We start from the raw sequence: 18,218 nt of genomic DNA, 5'->3' as shown, positions 1-18,218 counted from the left end.
TCGAGTTTGAATATGGTAATGGCTTATGACAAACAATGCCTATGTAGGTCCACGTCGTATAGACTCCATTATAACGGCTATATTCGATATTTTTAAAATTTTAACAGAATTTTGCAGGGATTTTATTTTTTGAAAATTTCCAAATTCGTTCCAAATGGTGGAGGGTATTCAAAGTTGGGCCTGGCCGAACTTACTGCTTTTTAACTTTTTTTCTTTGCAAACTTCCGAATTTTTTCCGAATAGTGGAGGGTATTTAAAGTTCTGCCCGGTCGAACTTACTTCTTTTTTACTTGTTTATATTCATATCCTCATTGACAATGTTTGATAAGATTATATGGTCCAAACTTGGGACATTATACTATTACTAACACGCTAAATCCTAGTATCTCGCTACACTATGCGACAAATTATTATTATTATTTTTTTTTTTTTTTGAATAACTAAATGGAAATTCCAGTGTATTGTGAAAGAAGTGCCAAAAATAGAATAGACGTGAATCAGATTAACATTTTTTCGAATCCGTTTAACCTTTTGTAGGGAAGGTATGAAAAGGAGTAATTCACTAAATTCCATATTTACGTCAGACTAGCTGAACCCGGTGCGCTTCGCTACCCCTTTTGATTTTATATGCATTCAAAATTTTATTTTCGAACATATGTTAGATAAAGAAAAACAAATTTAAAAATTAAAAAAAAAATATTGCACTAATTTAATGCGTTAATAAACAAAATCATTACAAAAGCAGTAACATGACATGCATACACGAAGGATTTGTCCTTTGGATTTATTTATTTCATAGCAAATACGACGCAGGAAACTGCAAATTTTTAAGTAAAAAAATTACTTTTACACCAAACTCCGCCACACCTTTTATAATTCATTGAAATTGGTGCGTCAAATATGTGAAATCGGAGAATATATATATGGGAGCTATATCCAAATCTTCACTAATTTCCAATTAATTTATCACATTTATTATTATAACCAAATTCCGCCACACATTCTGAATTTCATTGGAATCGGTCATATATATCGTTTTTGGTGCATAATATGTATGAAATCGGCCGAAATATATATGTTAGCTATATCCAAACCTCAACTGATTTCAATATAATTTGGCAATTTTTGCTGGTGCCAGATTTTGTCTCTCTCGCTTTGGGTGCATCAAATATGTGAAATCGACTGAGTACAATATTTGGGAGCTATAATCACATCTGAGCGTATTTGAATATAATTTGTAAAATTTATTTTTGTACCAAATTTAGCCACTCATGCCGAATTTCGTTGGAATCGGAAATACGTATCGTGTTTTGTGCATCAAATATGTGAAATCGGCGGAAAATATATATGGGAGCTATATCCAAATCTGAACCGATTTTAATATAATTTGACTAATTTATTTTCTAATCAAAATCCCGTTACATATTCCAAATTACATGAAATCGGTCGAAAATATATATGAGAGTTATATCCAAATCTGAACCGATTTTAATATAATTTGACAAATTTATTTTCGGATTAAATCCCGTCACACATTCCAAATTTCATTGGAATCGAACATTCAAATTGTGATTGAGGCATCAAATGAGCGAAATCGGTCGAAAATATATATGGGAGCTATATCTAAATCTGAACCGATTACAATATAATTTGGCAAACTTATTTTTGTTCCAAATTCCGTTACGTATTACAAATTTGGAGACTGTATATTCAACCAATCAATAGATATATGTGCATATAAAATCTAAATTTTTGGGAGGTACCTCCGATTCTGATGCTATATCTCCAGTTCCAAGTGGAAATTCAAAAATGTATATAGCCTATGTTACTTTCAGGCGATGTTGCAGTATATATGGAAATTTTCAGGAAAATCTATTCAGCGGTTTTCGAGTCCATAAATTACAAACAAACAAACAAACAAACAAACATACAAACATTTTCCTCTTTTATAGATATATAAGAGAAGAAGAAGAAGAAGATGTAGTTGAGAAAAATATTTAGATATACCAAGTTTGAATAGTATCGCTTACTTGTTTCGCAAGTTGTGAAAGATATAAATACTTAAAATTTGACACTTTGTGGAAAAGGTGTCAGAAGGGTTGGGCCAATATCTATCATCTTCTCTCCAGATCTTGTGTTGATAGAAATATTGGGATGTATGACATCTGAGGAGAATCGGATGCTTATTTCGCATTTTGTCAGAGATATAATTATTCAACATTTTGAACCGATATGGGGGAGATACCAGAAGGAATCGTCCGACATATTTCATCATCATACCTGATTTTGTATTGATAGAAATATTGGGATGTGCCGAGTTTGAAAATAATCGGACGCTCATTTCGCGTTTTATGAACTTAATGACTATTCAAAATGTTGACACGTTTTGAGCGAGGTACCACGAGGAGTCGACCAATATATCCCATCTTCATACCACAACTTGTGTTGCTAACAATACTGAGATGTGTGAAATTTGAAGACAATCGGACTTTTATATCACATTTTAAAAGAGTTATGATTATTTAAAATGTTGACCCTGTTTGGGAGAGATACTTGATGGAGTGAACTGATATAGTCAATTTTCGCATCCGACCGAGCACTGATTTGCAAAGTTTGAACAAAATTGTATGATTCTTTCTTGTTCTAAGACGAAAATTATTTTCCAAGAAAATGTTGACCTATTGTGGGTGAGTCCGATATTGTCCATCTCCAAATCTCGATCTAAATTTTACAATGATAATCAAGTACATTAAACTTGAAAAATCGGTTCAGATAAAGCTATAGCTCCCATGCGTATGTTTCATCCGATTTGGTGTTTAAGACCCTCGCATTCGTAATATGCAAGCCACAAGAATAATATTTGGTATCAGATATAAGATAGAGCCCAGAAACACCTATGCCAAAATGTATCCAGATCGGTTCAGATTTGGATATAGCTCCCATATATATCTTTAGCCGATTTCGGCTAATTGTGCACTAAATAGTCAATATCAGTCCAAATGACCTGCATTTTGGCACATCCGAAAGGATTCAGTCTAAAAGCAAATACATCAAATTTGGTGAACATCGATTCAGATATAGCTACGGCTCCCATATAGATATTTCATCCGATTTGGTGATTAAGTCCCTCATATTCGTAATATGCACTCGACAACAAGTATATTTGGTACCAGATATCTTATAGAGCTCGGAAATATTGTCTGAAGATCGGTTCAGATTTAGATATAGCTCCCATATATATCTTCAACTGCTTTCGAGTTAATTGTGCACTAAATGGTCAATATCAGTCCAAATGACCTGAATTTTGGCACATCCGACCGAATTGAGTCTAGAAGCAAAAACATCAAATATGGTGAAAATTTGTTCAGATATAGCTATAGCTCCTATATATATGTTTCATACGATTTGGTGTTTGAGAACCTCATATTCGTAATATGGATTCGACAGCAATGATATTTGGTACCAGATATGGCTCCTCAACCGATTTCGGGTTAATTGTGCATCAGATGGCCAATATCAGTCAAACTGACCTGAATTTTGGCACATCCGACCGGATTCAGTCTAGAAGCAAGTATATCAAATTTGGTAAAAATCGGTTGAGATATAGCTATAGCTCCCATTTGTATCTTTCGTCCTATTTGGCGTTAAAGACCCTCACATTCGTAATATGCATTCGACAAATATGATATTTGCTACCAGATATCAGATAGAACCCAGAAATACCAGATTTGGATATAGCTGCCATATATATCTTTAACCCATTTCGGGTTAATTGTGCACCAAGTGGCCAATCTCAGTCCAAATGGCCTGAATTTCGGCACATCCGACCGGATTCAATCTAGAAGCAAATACATCAATTTTTGTAAAAATCGGTTCAGATATAGCTTTAGCTCCTATATATATGTTTCATGCCATTTCATACCAGCTATCTTATAGAGCTCGGAAATACCTTTTGCCAAATTTTTTCGAGATCGACTAAGATTTGGGTATAGCTCCCGTATGTATAGGCTTAATCCGATTTCGGGTTTATTGTGCAAATAGTGGCTAATATCAGCCCAAATGGAATGAATTTCGGGACGTATGTTTCCATTTTGTGCAACTCGGCTCCGATATATATATTTTTATACCTAGTGTGGAGGGTATATTAAGTTCGTCATCCCGTTGGTAACTCATCGAAATAATCATTTTAGACCCAACAAAGTATATATATTCTTGATGAGCGTAAAATTCGACGATTTAGCCCTGTTCGTCCGTCCGTCTGTCCATCTGTTGTAATCACGCTACAGTCAAAAAGAAATAAGATAGGAAACTAAAATTTTGCTAAGATTTCTCTTTTGTCTGCAGCAGGTCAAGTTCGAAGATGGGCTATATCAGTCCACGATATCGTATAGCCCCCATATAACGGTACCCCCCGATATTCGGTATTTTGATGATTTTAGCCACATTTTTCAATGGAATTGTCTAAAATTTCACACAAGGATTTTTTTGTGAATGCTCCAGACATAGCTTTTTCTATATAAGTCCACGATATGTCGGCACCTTCCGAGGTTAGTTTTTTTTAAAGATTTTAACAGAATTTTTAACGGATTTTATTTTTTTGAAAATTTTTTCGTGTAAATTCCTTTGTTACGGGAGCTGTACTTAATATGCATAGTGGTGTAGGGTATCATACAGTCGGCCCCGCCCGACGTTTCCTTACTGGTTTTTAATATGTCACAAAAATTTTTGTTTTTAAAATTTATATATTTTTTAATGTTACCATGCATTTTTATTCTGTTATTATTATTTTCTGTGGGTTTCAAAGAGATGACTTCTTTTGACCATACACCACAATCGTATCCAAAACCATTGTGTACATTGCATCTTTCAAAGGCAATCCTTGTTTTTTCGCAGCAGTTTCTGCCATGGCCTTAAAATAATCTTCAAAAAATTCCAACTGACGCGATTTTGTAATGAAATCCAATACGCCGCAGACGGGTGTGATATTTTCTAAAAGGATTAAATATTAAAAATTAACAATTTTTAAGATAGGAAATATTTTTTAAATATCCTTGACTACCTTTAAAGTTTTCAAAGCTCCCATAATTATAAACTCCCGCCTTCAGTTCAATGCTAATATTACAAAATCCTGCAGCTTCCATCATTTGTTGAAATTGTCCCTTGGGATCAGTGCTGTAATGCAACGGGGCGACAAAACGATTTGCATTTTGAATATATTGAGACCATTTAGGATTGGAGCTCATCAGGTTGTTGGCTTCAAAAATGCTGTTATAACCAAAGAATATCAAGAGGCAATCGCCACCCTCAGATCGCAGTAGTTTATACATATTCGCCAAAGCCGTTCTGCAAAGAAAATCACATTGTTATCAATACATATGAATTAATTATTTTATTTCATATATCACCTGTTATCTGGCACCCAGTGCAGAACCAAACTTGATATAACATGATCAAATTGACCCACCATATCGTCGGGTAGTTCAAAACTCTCCCCGGCAATATCAAGTTGTCGGAAATCACATTTCGACGGAATTTCATAATTCTCTCTGAAGAAGTTCATCATGTCCCATGATATGTCACTGAAAATGAGTTTTCCGAAATTTTCTCGCATCAGAGGATAAATGTACTTCATGGAAATATCTCCAGGTCCGCAACCAATTTCCAGGACCGCATCACCACCCTCTGGACGCCACTGCAGTTTAGAGGCAAATTGAGTTAGCAGTTCGCCAACATCTCGTTTTGTCACGCCGTGTGATTTATGATACAATTCCGGCTTATTCATTTTAGATAATTTGGCAAAACAAAAAACAATAGCCTTTTCCAGCTAACACTCGACGACGATCTGACATCTTGCGGTTTGTTAGTGCTTCAATTTAAAGCGGTTTTTTTAGGTAGTGAATCTTTTTATTTATATTTTTTATTATTTATTTATTAACTTATAAATATCCCACTAAAAGTTATTTAGATTTTATCAATGTGGAGTATATTAATAAATGGAGACAGCTACAGTGATTAAGAATTCCGTTTTATTGGCCAAAGACACATTTTTTTATAACCAACAGTTTTGCTCGGATTCAATAATAACCGGTAAGGAAAGGTCAAAAGTAAGGCGGGGCCGACTATATGATACCCTACACCACTATGCATATTTGAAAAAAAAGTTCGCATTGGGAAATTATGTGAAGTAGATCATACCTTTAGAGTAATCACAATTTGGTAACCATATCCAATTCTGAATCGATTTTCCACAAATTTGACAGAGGCTTTTGTACCTCTAGTGCCAAATAACATTGCTGTATAGTGCATCATATGACTTCTATAAGAATTATATTAAGAACTATTTATTGGAGCAATAGCTATACCGGACCGAATTGAACCGATTTTCACCAAAATTTGAAGTAATTGCTTCTAGATTGAATTCGGTAGGATGTGCCAAAATTCAGACCATTTGGACTGATATTGACCATTTAGTGTACAATTAATCCGAAAGCGGTTGAAGATATATATAGGGGCTATATTCAAATATGAACCAATCTTAATAAAATTTAATAGAGGTATTTCTGAGCAGTGTCTGGTATCAAATGTCATTGTTGTGGGATGCGCATTACGCATGTGTGTGAATCGGATGAAACATATATATGGGAGCTATAGCTATATCTAAACCGATTTTCACCAAATTTGAAATACTTGTTTCTAGACTGATTTTGGTCGGATGTGCCGAAATTCAGATTATTTGGACTGACATTGGCCATTTGGTACACAGTTATTAGAAAATCGGTTGAAGATATACAGGGTTAAATAAAACAAGCAAGAAAAGGCTATAGCCGTGCGGGGCCGACCATGTGATACCCTACAACTCTACAATTGCTTCGAAGTCCCCTTATGTCCAAGTCCATTTTGGAATATTTCGTATTTGAAATAATATTAAAATAATGCCCCTGTCCTTAACTTTCTTCTGATGCAAAATTCTGTGTCGATTAGTTTTCAATTGTGGTCTATAGAGCGACGACAAAATTAGAAAATTGTTATTTTTTAGTCCATTTGAACCCCTAAATTTACATCTTAAGAACAATAGGCTTTAATTCTGACCCTAACCCCACCGCCGTGATGATCGGACGATAATTGCGACATGCATATAATACCCTCAAAACGTAGTGTTGCGGAGTGTAAAAATTCCAACAATTTACAATTCAAAATTGGAAGTCAAATTGAAAAAATCGCATGCGATAAAAAATATGACAAAAATTGAAAAATAAGAACAAAAGATATCAACTTTTTTCTTGCAACTTTTTTCGCGATGTGTTTCTGGCAAGAGACCATTCCGTATTGATGGGAATTGTGAAAATCGGCCCAGCGGCCCAGAATAAATAAGATCTATTCTTTTACATATATATTGTACTTATTTTGCTATATATCCGATTTCTTCTCCGATTGCCCAGTCCTAAACTCTAACTCCATGTAAATTTCCGCGTCGATTGGTTCATAATTGTGGCTTATAGAGCAACTGCAAAATCATGAAATTTTTCTGTTTTTGGTCCATTTCAACCCCTAAATATTGTGCAATCATCTCCAAAAACAATAGGGTTCTATTCTGACCATAACCCCACCTCCATTTTTAATTTCATGAGGATCGGCCATAATTGCGACCTGTATCTTGATTACAAATTAACATGGACAGACGGACGGACATACATAGCTACATCGACTCAGCTGTCATATATACTTTCCTATATGGGAAACCAATATTTCGAGGTGTTACATAATTTTTGGCCCAATCAAAATTATAATGCCCCCAACACATAGTATTGTAGGGTATGAAAACTGCAACAAAGTCAACAGCCATAATTTATACATTTTTTTAAATTTTATTGATTTAAAGCAAAAAATGTCGGAAATAGCATCAAATTTTAGAATAAGTTTAGATTTGTTCAAATTGGTCACCTTTGGCACACGCTGCCCGATTGTTGCTCTGCGGTTTTTTGGCCCATTCCCGGTGAAGCGCTTGATCGACACTTTGGTATTTTTAGTGCCAACTGAGTGCTGAGTCCTGTTGGACATTCCAAGGTCTGCGGTCAAAATGTTTGCGTGCCCAAGGCTCTATACTCCCACCAGAATATTTTCGCTACAATATTCGGCATTTATTCTGATGCCACGGTCGATTAATACGAGCGGAGGGCGACCATCGGCTGTTATGGCAGCCCACACCATCACCATGACCGGCTCTTGAGTTCTGGTGGCCAACCGAAGGTGCACATTTTCATCTGACCTCTTTGACAAGTAAACACGATCATTTTGTTTGTTTGCAAACTGCAACACAACGAATGTTTTCTCATCGGAGAAAACCAAATTCGGCAGTTCACCACTTTCGGTCAAGCGAAGCAACTCTTTAGCTCTTTTGAGTCTATTTTCTATCTGATGCGATGTAAGTTCTTGCACTTTTTGGAATTTCAATGGCTCTTCCCCGAGCTCATTTTTCAATATTTGCCGAATGGAATATTGCGATATGTTCAGCTCACGAGCCATTTTTCGACCATTGCAGCGCGGGTTTCAATCAAGTCGCTTCTTTACTTTTCGAACTATTTCTGCTGATGTTGCAGTTTTCTTCCGCCTACTTCCTTGACGTCGTGCTACGCTACCAGTATCACGGTAACGAGCGATGGTAGGAGACACAAAAGATTTATTCACATTTAAATGCTGGAGTGCTCTAACGATAGCCACTTGTGGTTCTCCAGCCAAATATAAAGAAATCACACTATCACGCTTGAATTCCACCACGAATAACTTTTTTTCTGGAAAATTCTCACCAAAATGCTTATGTACCCTTGTAAACAATATAATGAGTTTTCACTGGAATAATTTTAACAGCTGTCGGACGATTCGCTTAGAAATGACAGCAGTCTGAAGTTGGTTGCAGTTTTTTTATCTCACCCTGTACTGTGCCGGACAAATACAACTGACTTTTTGCAGGGTTGTAGGATAATTATTTATTTTTTCGAGGGCAACTTTAATAAAAAACAAATAAGGATATAAAACTAATTAGTTCAAAATTAATTACAAAATCAAATAAATGAAATTAATTAAAATGAAATTATTTCAAATAAAAAACAAGTTTACAATGCTTGTGCATTAATATAAAATGCTGAAAAAGAAAAAAAGAGACATAATATAACAATATTTTTTATTAACAGTCAAAAAGTTCGAAAAATCAGAAAAATATTTTTTTAGTATAAAATCTTCAGTTAAATGGAATTGCAATGGGCATTTTTTGTCCATATGCCACAATTATATCGGCAACTACCACACACTTTGATTCTTCTCCCGATAAATTTCGACGTTCCATGGCAACTTTCTCAAAGGCTTCAACATAACCATCTAAAAATTCCGATTGACGACATTCGGGGATAAAATCGTAAATGCCACAGACCGTTATTAGGCTTTCTGTAAAGAAGTAAATACAAGAAAGAGGATATTAAAGGCAACCATTTAATTTCGATATTTTAGATAATCATCGGTCTTCTAAGAAGGATACAGTTTTATCCATATAAGGTCACTTTAGTGTCTGTGTCTTTTCAATTGAAAATCACCTGAGTGGTTCTATTTCTTAAAAAAGAAACTAGATTTGCCGATCAAATTGTTGAACGTCTATGGAGTGGGTTGAAAACGGATTGAACTAATATTGTCCATTTCGTATCGGACCTAAACAATTTTATGTGAATTCATAAATTCCATATTAAACTAAGCTTTCCGGTAGAGATAAAAATTTAGACACAACAAATTTTAAAGAATCGCTGACATATTTCGCAAATAAAAAAATTGACAAATGTGACCCTTTGTGGGTCCCGCTTGTATATATGTATATATATATATATATATATATATATATATATATATATATATATATATATATATATATATATATATACATATATATATATATATATATATATATATATATATATATATATATATATATATCATCTTCACAAGAAATCTTGTGTTAGCAAAAATGTTTATGTGTGTGAAATTCGAAGAGAGAGAGAGAGATCTATCATCTCTATATAACAGATGGAAATATTGAGATGTGCCACTGGAATCGGATGTTAATTTCGCTTTTTATGAGCTTCATGGATATTCAAAAAATTGACCCTTTGTGTGAGGGGTACCAGAAGAAGTGGTCGGAAATATTCCATATTCCCACCTATTCTTGTGTAGAAATATTGAGATGTTTCAAATTTGAAAATAATCGGCTGCTCATTTCACGTTTTATGAACTTAATGGTTATTCGAAGTGTTGATCCCTTTGTGGGCGAGGTACCAGAAGGAGTGGATCGATATATCCCATCTCTACACCAGGTCTTGTGCTAATAGAAATATTGGGATGTGTGAAATTCAAAATAAGCGGATGACTATTTCGCATTTTTTTAGAGTTATGATTATGAAAATTTTTGACCCTTTGTGTTGGAGGTAACAGAAGGAGTGTTCCGATATATTTCATTTTCCCACCGGGTCTTGTGCTAGTAGAAAAATTGAGATGCTACGAGTTTGAAAGTGATTGGATGCTAATTTCGCGTTTTATGGGCTGCATGGTTATTTTAAATGTTGACCTCTTTGTGAGGGAGGTAAAGGGTGGGTCGATATCTAACACCTTCAAAGCAGATCTTGTGCTAGTAGAAATATTGGGCTGTGCAAAACCTGAAGGTAGTCGGACCCTTATTTCACATTTTCTGAGAGTTATAATTATTCAAAATTTTGATCCTTTGGGGGGGAGGTGCTAGAAGAAATGGTCCGATGTTTACTATCTTTACAACAGATCTTGTGTCGATAGAAATAATGAGATGCGCAAAGTATGAATGGAATCGGATGTTAATTTCGTGTTTTATGAGTTTTAAGGTTATTCAAAATGTTGACCCTTTTATGGGGGAAGTACCAGAAGGAGTAGACCGATATATTCCATCTTCACACTAAACCTTGACATAATAAAAATTTTCCAATTTGTTTAATTTGAAGACAATCGGACTCTTACATCCAATTTTATAAGAGTTATAATTATTCAAAATTTGTACCACTTGTGAGGGAGGTACTTGATGGAGTGGACCGATATTGTCCATTTTCGTACCTGACCTAGCTCTGATGCAAATGTTAGGATTTGCAAAGTTGGGGTAAAACTGGAGCAAAATCGGATTATCCTTTCTTTTTAAAATTTCGACATTTTGTGGGGGAGGTACCAGAAGATGTGGACCGATATTGCCCATCTCCGGACTAGATCTAAGTTTGATAATGATATTACGATGTGCCAAGTGTGGACCAAATCGGGCATTTTCTTCGAGAGTTATCGTGCCATAAAGCCAGCCAGACGGACTGACGCAGGACATGGTTAGATCGACTCCAGATGCCCTTAAACGGATTTGGTCCAAAGAAACCTAGGGTCTAAAACCGTTATTTCGATGAGGCACGTTTTCGCTGTATCAAATGATAAATACCCTCTGTAGCCATATAGGTACCAGAAGGGTGGATCGATATGGGGGAAGTACCAGATGGAGTGGAACGATATTGCCCATCTCCAAAGTGATAAAAATATGAGGAAGTACCATGTTTGGATGAAATCGGATACTACCTTCGAGTACTATCGTGGGTACCAGCCTGCCGGACAGACAGACGAAAACCTCTAGACAGTCTTCAAATGTCCTAAAACGGATTTGGTCCAAAGAGACCTAGGGTATAAAACCATTATTTCGATGAGGCACATTTTGGCCGTATCAAACGAGCCTCTAGCCTCATAAAGAGGTCAACTTAGCAGTGTTCTATCAAAAAAGACCACCTGAGTTATCTTCTATCTGTAGCTAAGCCATTCTCAGGAATTTTTAATAATCTTAAATAATTTAATTTATAGTTTTTACCTCTAAATTCCTCCATATTTTTATAATGATACGTTGCCTGCTTAACATCCATGCTAATATTCGAAAATCCAGCAGCTTTCATCATATCGCGTAATTCGTTGGTGGGATTCTGTCTAAATTGCAAGGGGGCTACAAAACGATCAACATTTTCGACATATTTCGACCATTTAGGGTCACAGTTCAGCATATGATTCGCTTGGAAGACACTGTTGTAGGAAAAGAAAACCAAAATACAATCTCCTCCTTCGGGTCGTAGCAAATTAAACATGTTCTTCAATGCCGTTCTGGAAGAAAACTCTAAAATTACTACTAAATTATTATTGAATAATCTCTCCCCCAACTCACCTGTTACCTGGCACCCAATGCAATACCAAACTCGATATTAAATGATCAAATTTACCCATCATATCAGCGGGCAGTGGCTGTTGCGTTTCAATATCCAACAATTTCAATGCACATTTATTCGGAATTTCATAATGAGATTTAAAGAAATCCAACATTGCCAACGAAATATCACTGAAGACTACTTTGCCATAATTGGAAGGTATCAGGGGATAGATATATTTCATGGTAACATCTCCGGGACCAGTGCCAATATCTATGACAGTATCGCCACCTTCTGGACGCCATTGCAGTTTTGTGGCAAATTTTGCAATTAATCGGCCAACATCTTGTTTGACTTCATGATGTGCCTTATGATACAAAGCTGGTTTATTCATTCTGCGGTTATCCGTCAAGCTGGACTCGAAACAAAGAATTTCGCAAAACACTTAACTCCGTTGATGGAGCTGTTGATTTTATATGAAAAGTAACAATGTCAACTTGTTCAATTTTAAAGACTTTATTAAAAGTGACAGTGTTGCCGTCTTGCAGAAAAATTGTTTATTCCACAACAAAAAAACTGAAAAGGAGAACCAAAATATATATCTAAGTGAATTTCGATAGTAACAAGTAAAAACGTATCGGTCGGTTTTGCCGACAGATGTATACCCTTAGCCAATGTTCGATTATTTAAACATATTTTGACTTCTGTTATGAATTTTCAAACTCTTGACCCTCCATGGAGTGGGTTTTGAAAGAATGGGTTAATATTGTCCATTTCATATCGGACCTAAATAAATATGATATAAATATTATTATGAATATATAAGAAAATCGAAAATTTATATCTTAATTCCATATTCATCTCAGGATTCTGGTTGAGAGAAATATATTTAGATATAGCAAGTTGTAAAGAATCGCTGAGTTGTTTCGCAATTTATTACAGATAAAATTATTGAAAATTGTGTCCCTTTGTGAGTGAGGTACCAGAAGGGGTTCGCAGATATATAGCATCTTCACAACAGATCTTGTGTTAGCAAAAATGCTTGTATGTATGAAATTTGAAGAGAGTTGGATCCTTATTTCGCTTTCTTTCATCGTTTTGTTTTTAATGGTCCGATATCCACGAATGGTCCGATATCTACCATCTTTATTGCAGATATTGGGGTTTGCAAAGTTGGAGCAAAAACAGACCATCGTTTCTATTTCTGTGCAAAAAAATATGTATTTTTTTTTTTGCAAATTTCGACCATATGTGGGGGATGTACCAGAAGGAGTGAACCGATATATTCCATTTTAACACCAGACCTTGGGTTAATATAAATATTAGGATCTGTGAAATTTGAAGACAATCGGACTCTTACATCACAATTTATGACAGTTTTAATTATTCCAAATTTTGACCCTTTGTGGGGGAGGTACCAGAAGGAGTGGACCCATATTGTCCGTTTTCGCACCAGACTTAGCACTGACGCAAATATTAGGATTTGCAAAGTTGGAGTAAAATCGTATTATCGTTTCTCTTTCTGTGCAAAAATATATATATTTGAAATTTTCCACCATTTTTGGGGAAGGTACCAGAAGAAGTGGACCGATATATTCCATCTTAACCAGCCATATGGCTAGAGAGGGTATATATCATTTAATACGGCCAAAACGTGCTTCATCGAAATAACGCTTTTAGACCCTAGGTCTTTTTGGGCCAAATCCGTTTCAGGACATTTGGAATCGATCTACCGATGTCCGTCCGTCTGTCTTCTGTCTGGCTGGTGCGCACTATAACTCTATTATAAAACTCAGATCGAGTTCGGAGATGGACAATATCGGTCCATTCCTTATGGAAATAGAAAAGATAATCCGATTTTGCTCCAACTTTGCAAATCCTAATATTTCCATCAGTGCTAGTCAGGTGCGAAAATGGACAATATCTGTCGACTCAATCGTGGACCTTATAAGTATATTTGAATGGAAATATATTTGTTAATGGCCAAAAGCAATGGATTTCATAAAGAACAGGGACCACCTTGTAAAACAAAAAACAGTAAAGAAAGTCTTAAAGTCGGGCGGGCCGACTTTATGATACCCTATACCACTTTGCTAATTCAGTAGAGCTCCACATAACAATTAAAAGTTTATATGGGAGATTTCAATCATACACGCTATGATTATAATTATAATTTAAATTTCAAAGGACCAAATATGCCGAAGCAATTGCATCTTTTAAATTCGGACTTGTATTGCCCATTTGGTGCACAATTAATTTGAAATCGGATAAAGATATATATGTTAGCTATATCCAAATCTGAACCGATCTCGATAAAATTTGGCAATGATATTTCTGAGCTGTATTTGATATATTTCCCTGAATATCGTTGTTACGGAGTGCATATTACGGCTGTGGGTAACAAATATAACAAATCGGCTGAACAATATATATGGAAGCTATGGCTATATCTGAACCGATCTTCACCAAATTTAACATACTTTCCTACCTTCTAGACTCAATTCGGCCGTAAGTGCCAAATTCCATCCCATTTGGACAAATATTAGACGTTTGGTGCACAATAAAAGGTAAATCGGACGAAGTTATATATGGGAGCTATATCCAAATCTGAACCGATCTCGATAAAATTTAGCAAAGGTATTTCTGAGCTGTATGTGATATATTTCCCCAAATATTGTTGTTACAGAATGCTTATTACGGCTGTGGAGAACAGAAATAACAAATCGGATGAATAATTCATATGGGAGCTATAGCTATATCTGAGCCGATTTCGATCAAATTTGGCATACTTATTTGCAGGCCTAATTTGGTTGTATGTGCAAAATTCCATACTATTCGATATTACACGTTTGGTGCACAATAAAAGGCAAATCGGACGAAGATATATATGGGAGCTATATCTAAATTTTTACCGATTATCTCCAATTTCAATAGGGTTCGTCCTTGGACCAAACACATGTTTCATCTGGATCGGGCAATAAATGCGAACTGTACTTTGTTTACAAAAATACATGGACAGACATGGCATAAATCGACTCAGAATGTGATTCTATGCAGATCATCAAAATGAACTATGGGTCTATCTCGTTTCCTTTTGCCTGTCACAAACAAATGTACAAAGACATAATACCCTGACCACCTTGTGGTGCAGGGTATAATGCTATTATGCAGGTCAAAATACTTACGGTTTTTTTGTCACAAACTTCCCGGTCAGGTATCATGACCTTATAAATAATTTACATAATCTTTTCGCCTACACATAAATCGTTGAATTTTAAAAGTAAAAATTCGTGGAATATAATATAGTACTTTATAGGAGATTCTGGAATTCATAGGCTGTTATCTGGTATTTCCAGCTTGTTTCTGTCCAAACTGGCAACACTACACACGTTCAAAACTCATATTTAGTGCCAATATTCGTCTCAATTTCAACAGGTCTCCATTTTCCTCACGTGAAAAACAGGCTAGTAGATCTACCAAAATCTACACCGAATGCTCTGTCGAGTAATGGGCGTATCTTTATGCCGTACGAAATGCATAATACGCCAAGCAGTGTTTCAGCTAACATTTAAATTCAACATTTTTTCTAGCAATTATGAGCAAAAGGAACTGGAAATCATTGCTATATCTCGCAGCAAACTTCAAACATCGATCGTTTAATACTAACCCATCGCAAGTCAGCGGCCAGCATCAAATAAAACATAGCTTTGTCGAGATAATTGCGATAAATGGTAAGCACATTTATACATAAAACGTGATATGGGTGTGTTTTAACCACCGCCCATTAATGTAGTTTAGGGTTTAGGGGTTTAATCTCCGCGTATTTTTTTTTATACCCTCCACCAAGAAAGTATGGAGGGTATATTAATTTCGTCATTCCGTTTGTAACTCATCGAAATAATCATTTTAGACCCAACAAAGTATATATATTCTTGATCAGCGTAAAATTCTAAGACGATTTAGCTCTGTCCGTGCGGCTGTTGTAATCACGCTACAGTCTAAACGAATTAAGATCGGAAGATCTCTTTTATCTGCAGGCAGGTCAAGTTCGAAGATGGACTATATCGGTCCACGATATCGTATAGGTACCCCCGGTACCCCCGATATTCGGTATTTTGATGATGTTAGCCACATTTTTCAATGTAATTGTCTGAAAATCCACACAAGTAGTTCCTTGTGGGTACTTTATACCTCGGCAGAGAATTATCTATATAGGTCCACAATATCGTATAGCCCCCATATAACGGTACCCCCGATATTCGGTATTTTGATGTTTTTAGCCATATTTTTCAACGGAATGGTCACAAGGGGTTCTTTGTACACAAGGGGTTCTTTGTGAGCCCTTTACCCCCCGACAGAGAATTCTCTATATAGGTTAACGATAACGTATAGCGATATTCGGTATTTTGATTATTTTAGCCACATTTTTTAGCCAAACGTATTGTCTGAAAATCCACACACGGAGTTCTTTGTGAGCACTTTACCCCTGAAACGGAATTGTCATATATAGGTCCACAATATCGTATATCCCCCATATAATGGTACTCCCCTATATTCGGTATTTTGATGATTTTAGCCACTTTTTCCAATGGAATTATCTCAAAATCCACACAAGGAGTTCCTTGTGAGTACTTTACACGCATACATAGATTTGTCCACAATATCGTATATCCCCCCATATATCGGCACCTTCCTATATTAGATATTTTAAAGATTTTAAAAGAATTTTTAATGGATTTTATTCTTTTGAAAATTTTCTAATTCGTTCCAAATGGTGGAGTGTATTCAAAGTTCGGCCCGGCCAAACTTACTGCTTTTTTACTTGTTTTTTTTTTTTTTTTGTTATACAGATTTTAGCTTAAAATAGATTATTTAACACAAATGCTTTGTTTGCCACGATCATATAGATCAGAAAGACATTATGAATTATAGAAGCAGTAAGTTCGGAGATTTTATGGGATTTTTAAAAATTTGTAGATCGGCAAGGAAAGGATCATTATAGATGGGCAAGTCAGTTCATCTACAAACATCACTGAGAGAGACACACCGATCAACAGCAACTCCCATTAAGTACTTTATCTATACTGCCAATGATCCACGTCATTTAGATAAAACGACATCAAAGTAAGACATCAACATGAAGTCTGATGAATAGAATGAATAAAAGTAATATGAATATTGGACTATTCAGAACAAGACCTTTGGGCTAACCTGAATGAACTAAACGTTGACCATAATTAGGTAGGATTGGAAGGACAAGTTCCATCTCTTGAATATTTTTTGAAATATTTGGTTTATCCGTTGATTTTTGATGTCTTCGTCAATAGCATATCAAAAGACACGAGGAATCAAGCCACATTTTAGGCTTAAAGCCGTACTATTACAAGGATGACATTAAAGATAAAAATATTCTTAATCAAATTTTACTACAAGCTGTCACAGAAAAGAAATCTGCTGTTCTATATATATCACAAAAATATTTGCATCGATATTCCAAAAAAAAGGACAGAATAAATGTTTTTTTTTTTATCAATATTCCTCACACTTTTTTCGAAATGACGCCTGAAAGTACCATACAATTTCATTTTATCCGAAAGGTAGCAGGAGAAGAAATATTCTACATAAAATTCCACGTCCCGTCATTCCGTCCGCCCGTCTGTCCATGTACTTTTGTGAACAAAATGCGGGTCGCATTTATTATCCCATTGAGATGAAATTTTCCAAAAAATATTTGTTTGGCCCAAGGACAAACACTATTGAAATTTGAGAATCGGTTCAAATTTAGTTAAACCTCCCATATACTATATGTTCAACCGATTTCGTGTTAATTATGCACTAAATGGCCAATATCAGTCCAAATCACTTGAATTTGGGCAACTTCGACCGAATTCAGTCTAGACGCGAGTATATTAAATTTGGTGAAAATCGGTTCAGATATAGCTATAGATCCCATATATATGTTTCCGCCGATTTGGTGTTTTAGTCCTCACATTCGTA

At 35.5% G+C, this 18,218-nt stretch overlaps 2 protein-coding genes across 2 annotated transcripts; both read right to left on the bottom strand.

Moving 5' to 3' along the window:
- Nucleotides 1–4,798: 4,798 nt before the first annotated feature.
- LOC101894087 (juvenile hormone acid O-methyltransferase-like) lies at nucleotides 4,799–5,805 on the bottom strand. Its single transcript, XM_005179507.4, has 3 exons — nucleotides 5,406–5,805; nucleotides 5,060–5,343; nucleotides 4,799–4,989 (listed from the first exon to the last, which is right to left on the bottom strand). The coding sequence occupies exons 1-3, from the start codon at nucleotides 5,780–5,782 to the stop codon at nucleotides 4,799–4,801; spliced, it is 852 nt and encodes a 283-aa protein (XP_005179564.1). The 5' UTR covers nucleotides 5,783–5,805.
- A 3,356-nt stretch (nucleotides 5,806–9,161) lies between these two features.
- Nucleotides 9,162–12,762, bottom strand: LOC101894256 (juvenile hormone acid O-methyltransferase-like). Its single transcript, XM_005179508.3, has 3 exons — nucleotides 12,242–12,762; nucleotides 11,897–12,180; nucleotides 9,162–9,438 (listed from the first exon to the last, which is right to left on the bottom strand). The coding sequence occupies exons 1-3, from the start codon at nucleotides 12,613–12,615 to the stop codon at nucleotides 9,236–9,238; spliced, it is 861 nt and encodes a 286-aa protein (XP_005179565.1). The 5' UTR covers nucleotides 12,616–12,762; the 3' UTR covers nucleotides 9,162–9,235.
- Nucleotides 12,763–18,218: the final 5,456 nt, after the last annotated feature.

The sequence above is a fragment of the Musca domestica genome, unplaced genomic scaffold, assembly GCF_030504385.1.
Source record: "Musca domestica strain aabys unplaced genomic scaffold, Musca_domestica.polishedcontigs.V.1.1 3, whole genome shotgun sequence".
In the NCBI taxonomy this organism is placed as follows: Eukaryota; Metazoa; Arthropoda; class Insecta; order Diptera; family Muscidae; genus Musca; species Musca domestica.
The sequence above is the reverse complement of the archived record's forward strand: the minus strand, read 5'-3'. Positions and strand labels throughout refer to the sequence as shown.